The 8,787-nt window shown below is 41.3% G+C and overlaps 1 protein-coding gene across 1 annotated transcript in view; it reads right to left on the minus strand.

Annotated features, from left to right (window-relative positions):
- Positions 1 to 8,787, minus strand: part of chrm4a (cholinergic receptor, muscarinic 4a) — a 67,828-nt gene that overhangs the window by 15,263 nt on the left and 43,778 nt on the right. The window contains exons 2-5 of the mRNA XM_005748070.2: positions 7,889 to 8,487; positions 5,835 to 5,989; positions 5,247 to 5,442; positions 5,058 to 5,147 (exon numbers count right to left, since the gene is read on the minus strand). Coding sequence (XP_005748127.1) covers positions 5,058 to 5,147; positions 5,247 to 5,442; positions 5,835 to 5,989; positions 7,889 to 8,487 — 1,040 coding nt within the window. The remainder of the gene's footprint in view (positions 1 to 5,057; positions 5,148 to 5,246; positions 5,443 to 5,834; positions 5,990 to 7,888; positions 8,488 to 8,787) is intronic.

Consider the following 8,787-nt stretch of genomic DNA (forward strand, 5'->3'; position numbering starts at 1 on the left):
ACTTACAGTGGAATTGTTTCACTGTTTGCTGCAAAAACCTGACTTGTTGCTCACAATTACAGACATACTTGCGCCTTGTTGCCCTTACATTGCATGTAATTAAAGGGTACTTGCACCCTGGAAAATACAGGGTGTTTACAGTGTCATTGTTTCCTTGTTTCCTTCCTCATGGGACAATCTATGTATTTTTAAAAATTATTGAGTGACCTCCTAAGTTTACATTGATTAAAATTACCATGAAGAATTGGCGGCGCCTGGTGCGATGCATTAAAAACTTTGCATCGTCTCCAGTATGGTCCGAGTGGCAGCTTCCACATTGGTCCTTGGCCCTGGGCCATTTACACAACAGTAACAATGCACTGTGAAAATTCTCTTAGTAAGTGAAGCAAACGCAGGGAGACAGGTAAAACATCAGGAGAGAACAGGGATTTCTTCACCACTTTGTTACTCAACTAATTCTCATTACTATAAAGACAGAGACCCCTGCCGAGGGCAGAGGTTCTCCAAAACCACTGATTTCCAAGTCAGAGTGTAAGTCCCGCTGCTGGAGCCAAGTCTCCTCAGAGGGATGAGGCAGGCATTTCTGTACTCAACAATGCCACCTTTATTATGTAAAGTCTCTGTTGCACTTCTCATCTGCCCCTCTGATTTAATTCTCCAGCACTTGTTAACCATGGAAAAAGTATGTCAAAGGATTTTGCTGAGTAAGGGTCCCTGAGCTGCATGTTGCTGACATCAGGATCCTGAAGGAACAAAAGGGACTCTCGACTGTATCGAAGAATAGTCGAGAGTCCAGATGTCCAAGACTGACAGATAAACATCAGGGTGAGGAAAATTAAAAACTAAAATGAGCCATAGTGACTCAACATCGACAGTCGTGAAACAAATGATTAACAAACATACACACTGCTGCTGCTGTATGTCTCCATTGTCCAGTAACCCTCGGCTTGGCTCTAAACATTTAGAGTGAGCACTGAAGAGTCAGAGGACACAGCCAAAGTTTGGTACCATGAGCACAGCTTTTTGCAACCAACCTGCACCAACTGTGCACTTGTTTTGACATCTTCTTCTGGTTTTCCAAATAAATGAAGACTTATCCTGGCAACTATCAAGAATTAATTACTTATAATATTAAAATGTATTAAAGACATTGCACCACTCATGTTCTCATTCTGTGTAAACTGCCCTTTAATGCAGCAGTCACAATGACTATGTTACTAAAATATTATCAGGATATCTTCCAACGGTTCTGACACATCGTTCAACTGCACAGATGTTTTCCACCATTAAAGGAGGACAATTGTCTGTCATAGTATAATACAATGACATAATATCATACAGTGGGTCAAGTAAGTATTGAAGTATTGAACACATAACCAATTAGTAAATACATTTCTAAAGGTGTTATTGGCATCAATTTCTCACCAGATGTTGGTAACAACCGATCCAATCTATACATGCAAAGAAATCAAACCATGTCCCAAAGTTAATTTATGTGTAATACTGAGAAATGACACACGGGAAAATGTAATGAGCACATGAAGAAAAGAAGGCACAAAAAGGATGAAAAGTCATTAAACCAGGTGGAATCTGTCAATAATTAGAAAGTAATCCTGCCACTTATTGCAAATTAAGATTAGCTGTCAGTGATGGCCTATAAAAATGTGTCTCATTACAAAGGTGTCAGAAAAGAAAAATTTCACGATGCTCACAAATGTCAGAAGCTCTTTCAAGACATTTGCAAGTTTATTAATAACATTTTAACCCCAAAGGGACCCGACATGACTCCGTGGGTGTTTTTGCCTTTTTTTATTTTGGCACAATCAGTTTTTACTGTAGCACAACGGTGCTCTCCTCTGTCTGGCCTGGCTGCTACTGAAATAGAGAAGGCTGTGACAAACCAGCCCCCTGATACCACACCCTGAATCTGCTGCTCCCTCCTCCACCAACCACACCCCACCACAAACATATTTATGGCATTGGTTACAGAAGAATTTCTAAAGTACTATTGGGGCCATAATCCTGAAGTGTAAAGAACATTTCATCAAAAACTGGCCACAGAGTTTTGGACAGAGGAGTAAAAAGAATTATCAGAAAACTTGTCCAAGAGCCAAGTACCACCTGTGGAGAGCTATGGAAAGACCTGGAATCAGCAGGTACAATTGTTTCAGAGAAAACAATAAGCAGCCATGGCCTTTATGCATGCCAAACACGCAACACTTCATTGCTGGAAAAAATCCCAAGTTGAAGCGTGTTTAAAGTTTGCAATACTGGTAGATTTCTTTGCATGTATGGATTATTTGGATGGGTTTTTACCGATATCTTGAGAGAATTTGATGACAATAGTATCTTTAAGAAATTAAGTTCATGCATAAGTTCAGTTAGGAAGCTCTGTAATCACACAGCTGTCTGCTTCCCAGGTATTTGGTGGCATCTAAACTCACATCCACCTGCGTTGATGGTCCGCACCTGCCACTGATTAGTTCCTGTTTTCCCAGGCCAGCTATTTAAGGTTGTGTCTCAGAGCAGCTCATCGCTGGAACGTTGAACGCCCGGTGTTCATAAAACCCCAGCTAGTCTACAAGTTGTCTTTGTAATTGCTTGCTTCTGTGTAGGTTCCCTGGACCTGTTCCCTGGACCTGTTCCTGTTTCCTGCCCTGGATCCCCGTGTGGCTGTAGGACTAGAGTGTGAGAGCAGAAAGGCGTGAGTGGCAGAAGAGGAGTGAGTGCAGACTGAGGAGAGTGTCACGGAGGACAGAGTGGACGAGCTATCACTGAAGATTCGTGTGTTTGGATTTCCTTCCCCCCCTGGAGCCCTGGACCCCCGCCTGTCACTTGTAGATTTATTATACAAGAGACAGGCAAATTTATTATAATGTTGCAAGATTATAATAAATTTGTGAAGTAATTCATGAAGTCATTACTTCCTGTCATCAAGGTTAAAGTTCTTCCATACGAGACTCACTCATCCATGTCTTTATAGGCCTTGCTTTGTGTGTTGGTGTGCAGTCATGTTGGAACAGGATGGGGTCATTTCTAAACTGCTCCCACAAAATTGGTTAACAATTCCTTTCACTAGAACTAAGAGGCCGAGTCCAAGTACTTAGAAACGGTGCTTGCTGTCAGACAAGTTCTCCGGTCAACTGCCAAACCCAGACTCGTCCACTGGACAGAGAAGCATGATTCATCACTCCAGAGAACACGTCTCCACTGCTCTAGTCCAGTGGTGGCGTACTTTACACAACTGCACTCAATGCTTTGCAGTGTGCCTGGTGACGTAAGGCTTAGATGCAACTGCTTGGTCATTCCACGAAGCTCTGCACACCAGGGGTCGACAACTTTCTGTTGATGAGTGCCATGTAAAATTTCCTCAGAAGTCAATGTGCCATATCAACCACTGCATTAACAATAAATGTGATAATGCTCAACAGTTTCACACTATAATGAACAACTTAACAGCAAAGGAACTGTACAACAGAAAATGCAAATGCTATTTAAGGTCTCATCACAACAATGTTAAGAAAAAATAAACTGGGGCAATGTGACCTGTTTGTTAATACAGAGACACATGTTAATGTGATCCTGGTCTCCCACTCAGAGACACAGGTCTCCCAGTGTCCAGCATTCAGAGGCTGCCTGAGGACTCATGTGAGAGAAAACCTGCTCACACAGACATGCAGAGCCAAATACTGTCAATAAGGCCTCTGAATGTTCTGAAGACAGTTAAACTTGACAGGTAGTGATGTCCAGCAGGTGAACATGCAGCTCCATGAACACGCACAGCTGTGGATTCCAGCTGTGTTGGTAGTTCATTCGGATGTATCCGTGTATCTCCGTGGTGCTGATGCTGCGCTGAGCCGACAGCTCCTGAAGCTTTTGAAGAGTCGGGATGTGGAAATTTCAACATCGCTTGAAAAAACTGCCAGCCAGCAACGTCCCTCTCACCGGTAGGCAAAGTGATTTTTAGCCAGTTACAAGTTGAATCTGGGAGTTGGGGTTGTTGGCTAAGAGACCGTCATTATGCGAGCTAATTTGCGATGTGCACTGGTGGCTTGGCCTTAGATACTTGCTTTTTAATGCACCCTCTCAAATTAATTCACTGCGTGTTGTGCCATCAGTTAAACCTTCACGTGCCAGTTGTGTCATGAGTGCCCAGGGTTGCCGACCCCTACTCTACACACTGTTCTTGAGATAATCTGAATCTGACTCTGCAGAAAACTGCCATCCTCTATGCACTATGCACCTGAGCATCCGCTCTCTGATTTTACATGGCCTACAACTTCTTCCCAACTTGCTGTTCTTCTCAATGCCTTCCACTTTGTTATAATGGGGGTGGCTGTAGCTCAGGTAGTAGAGCAAGTCACCTACTAACTGGAAGGTGTCAGGATTTGTGTGCGGATGCGAAGAAGTGACCCAAACGCAGGACTCGTGGATAGTGATGAACAGAAGATGGTTTATTATAAAGAGTGGATGAACAGAAGATGAACGAACACTGACTGGCTGGATAACTGAGAGCACACACGGGAACGATGACATCAATGACACGAGGTGAACAGAAGGAAACTGAAGACTTAAATACTCTGAGTGATGATGACGATGACGATTGGAGACCGGTGAGTACACAGCTGAAAAAAGCGCTTGTGCGAATGGGTGTGAATGGGTGCGAATGGGTGTGAATGGGTGTGAATGGGTGAATGAGGCGCTTTGAGTGCTCAGAGTAGAAAAGCGCTTTATAAGAACCAGTCCCTTTACCATAATACCACTAAAAGTCAACTGTGGAATATTTAGTAGTGAGGAAATTTCATGACCAAGCACAGGTGGCATCCCATAATGGTACCATGCTGGAATTCACCAAGCTCCTGAGGGCAACCCTTTCTTTCACAAACGTTTATAAAAGCAGTTTGAGAGTAGGCTCTGATTGGAACAGCTGAATTCAATGATTTGGATAAGTCAGTGAATACTGTTGGCAATGTTAGCTATGTACAAAGCTATCACTTAAATTCTCTATGGAAATACGTATTTAAATAAAAGCAGTTGTATACATTTTAGACACAGACCTCAGATGTTATTTGGTTGTTGGAATTGTCCTTTGGTTCTCTGGGGGGAATAAAAGCTGTGGAGGAATCATTGGAGCTCTCTTTTTCTTCCTAGATAGATCAGACAGATAAACATAGTAGCCATGAAGTTTTCAACTGCTCACATGTTGTAGCCATAAGCACTCACTTCAAAGAATTAGTAGATGGTACCTGTGTGAGTCTTGGCTGTGCCAGAGGCTGAGGCTCAGCAGCTTTTGATTCATCCACTTTTCCATTCTTCACAGCATCCAGTGCAGTGGTGGTGGAGTCCAAACTGAGTTTTGGAGTTGAGTGGGGACTGGCATGAGGACTGGTCTCATTGTTGTTGTTCTGCTTCAACAGGTGACTATTCATCAGGCAGGGAGTTCTAGGAAAATGACACGTACAGTAACTGTTGTATTAAACAGAAATTTAAGAATGAATTGGTTCAAAATCTATATAAACGTGATAAACATGTCTGGCTGGATACATAGATAAGTTTGACATAAATGTCTACCACTTTGTCTACATTATAAAATCCAGAATGCTTCATTATAGATGTATTTATTGTTAATACCCTCGGTTTATTTTCCATGTTCTAGATACCATCAAATTTTAGTTAAGAGCAGTTATATATATAAAAAATCCAACGATACTAGCAACCTGCAAAATTTACTTTAAAAAAACTTTCTCCATCTTCTGGCTTGCATTTTTGTTGCTCGTCTTAAAGTAATTTGCAAGATATGCGAATGAAATAATTGGATTCCTTTGATGTCTTACTTCATTCCCTTCTTGTCTTTCTTCTCCGGTTTGTGTTTGGAGACCCTGCTCCTTGAGGCCAGGGAGATATGGATGTATAGCACTGTCATGATGATGACAGGGAGATAAAATGCTGCTATTGCTGTTCCAAATGTCACAGCAGGATTAGAAAGGAACTGCAGGAAGGAAGGAAAGGAAAAATGTTACATAAAGCAAGTATGGTCAATATTTTTACTACATTTACAGATACAATATACATCATGTACCAGAACTTTGATTATTGTTGTATTTGTAAACTCACAGAATTAGTTATAGCATTTCTCCATTAAAGTTAATCACAGGTAAACATTTAAGAGCTGAGGGAAAAACCACGTTAGTGTAACAATAAGAATCCTAGCTGAGGTTGACTGGGGTAGACTGAAAACAGATAACACTGTTTATAAACTCCAGACCAACATCATTATACGTTATGGAAGCTACCTCTGCCAGCTGGGGTATTTTTACTCCCTCTTGACTACTTCCAGGTATCTGAGCTTTTATTACTGATTCCCGATTACTGAAAGGGAACTTCATGAGCAGGCCTTTTGTGGTTTGCATTATTAATGACAAATAGATGAAAATCTGTGAGGCCTCACATTTTAAACTAACAATTAGTAAGGATTTTATTCAGAATAATGAAAGACCATTCAATAATAACCTTTACAAAACCTTGCAGTCATTCATTACACATGAAGTTACTGATGGTTACAGCTTCCAAAGACAAGTAGGAATCTGACTTTAAGGAACTGAATTTATCTTTCCAGGATCTTACTGGTTTCTCTAATTGCTGTAGTCTAAGGAGCTTGCAAAGAAAAGCGTCTGGACTTCTTTAAGTTGCTTGAAGACGTTTCACCTCTCATCCGAGAAGCTTCTTCAGTTCTAAGGTCAAATGGTGGAGAGTCCCAGATATAAACCTAGTGGGAGTAACCCCCCACAGAGGGACAAAGGACCCCTGATGATCCTCTAATCGCCTGAGTCAAGGTTGAAACTGGGTGTGGGTCCCAATCAGCCAGAGTTTCGGGTGAGCTCATTGTGAAACCTGGCCCCACCTTATCATGTGATTTCCTGAGGTCAGATGGCCCAGGATGTGAGTGGGTGTTAAGGCGTCTGGGGAGGATCTCAAAACTGGATTATAGATGGCAGAGACACCAACTCTCTGCTTTTCTTTGCAAGCTCCTTTGACTACAATGACCTGGATGACTGAGAACCTTCACAGACATTCTGAACAAATGCAAATTCCAAGATACTTTCAAACAACATGTATACAACACTGGTCAAAAGGTTTAGAACCCCCCAGTGTTTCCAGTTATTTATTGCATTTCGAGTCACTCGAGTCCAGTGAATAGCTTGAAATGGTATAAAGATAACTGAAGTGCAAGAGGTTTTAAAAAAAAGGTAAGGTTACACAGAATTAGACAAAAAGGCCTTTTTAGGGAACTCAAAATGTATTTAAAGCTGTTCTGCAGCAATGGAGGTTGATCGAGTCTTGAAAGCTGGTGCTACTAATTCCAACTTTTCTGGTTTGGGCAGCAGGATTTTTGTATTGTTTGGACATTTTTTTAAACAATACGATCAGGCTTTCAAACCAAAGAACTCATTACCAGCTGTTATACTCTACAGATCTGTATTTTAGTGGGTTGTTAGCCACTTTCAGTTTGTTCAGTGAGATAATGTTATTGTTCTAGTTTATCAGTTTGCATCTTAACCTTTTTATTACCAAAAACTAGAAAAGCTATCAAGACTGCCGAAATCACTGACATCTCTGGCAGTCACAGCTGAATCAAGAGTAGGCTAACAGCACACAGTGGACAGCAGGACACTTCTACTAATAACAAAATTAAGTTAATTATAATGATTCAATGGAGCCTTTCTGTTCGAGTAAACTTAAACTTACTCGAACAGAAAGAGTGAAAAACAAAGTCGATTTCTCAGTAACTTTGTAGACTCTGTGTTTGTTTACATTGCACTTCCTCATTCCCTGCTGTATCTGATCAATAGGATTTTATACACAACACTGTACATAGATTTTGTTGTACCTGAATATAACACTCTCCAGGTGGCACCGTTCTCTGTCCAACGATGAACTGCCAGAACAAGATGGCAGGAGCCCATAAGATGAATGACAGGATCCAAGCCGCTGCAATCATTAATCCTGCCATCTTAGTTGTCCTTCTTGTGGGATACGTAAGGGGTTTGGTCACACAGAAATATCGATCGAAGCTGATAATTAACAGATTCATCACAGAGGCGTTTGACACAACATAATCTAAAGCTAGCCACAAGTCACAGACCACCGGCCCAAGTGGCCAGTAGCCAACAATAATGTAGACTGTATACAAATTCATACTGAAAACACCGATGATCAAGTCAGCGCATGCTAATGAAAACAGGAAATAGTTATTGACAGTTTGTAGGTGACGGTTCACTTTGATGGAGAGCATGACTAAAATATTTCCTGTAACAGTCACAAAGCTCAACGATCCTGTAACCATAGCAATAAAAAACATCTCCAAAGCTTTGTATGGACTTCCTGTTCCCACTCCACTCTCAACAGCAGAACAAGATGTTGAATCATTGGTGGATATGTTGCAGGATGTGTTGGAGAACAGGTCAGTCGTTTGGTTGAGCAATGAGCCTAAAAGAAGAGAAAAACAAGAGGATCGATTGAGAGAAATACGCACTGTGCTGCTGTAAGGTAACAACAACAAAAGTAGATTTTTTTAAATGTGGGAGACGGATTTAAACACCCACAGCAGCAGCTGGGTTTGTGACAGATCAAAATAGAGAAAGAAGGTTTTGCTTTCTAAACACGGACAGTAAGAACATTTAGATGCAAAGAGGGAAAAGTAACAAGGTGATGACATCAGGGTAGACAGCCACATATAGAAACATCTACAGCTGTTTGAATTTAAAGAACTTCTTAGTTGTAAACTTA

Source organism: Pundamilia nyererei, unplaced genomic scaffold (genome assembly GCF_000239375.1).
Source record: "Pundamilia nyererei isolate P.nyererei 1_Seehausen unplaced genomic scaffold, PunNye1.0 scaffold00212, whole genome shotgun sequence".
Lineage (NCBI taxonomy): Eukaryota > Metazoa > Chordata > Actinopteri > Cichliformes > Cichlidae > Pundamilia > Pundamilia nyererei.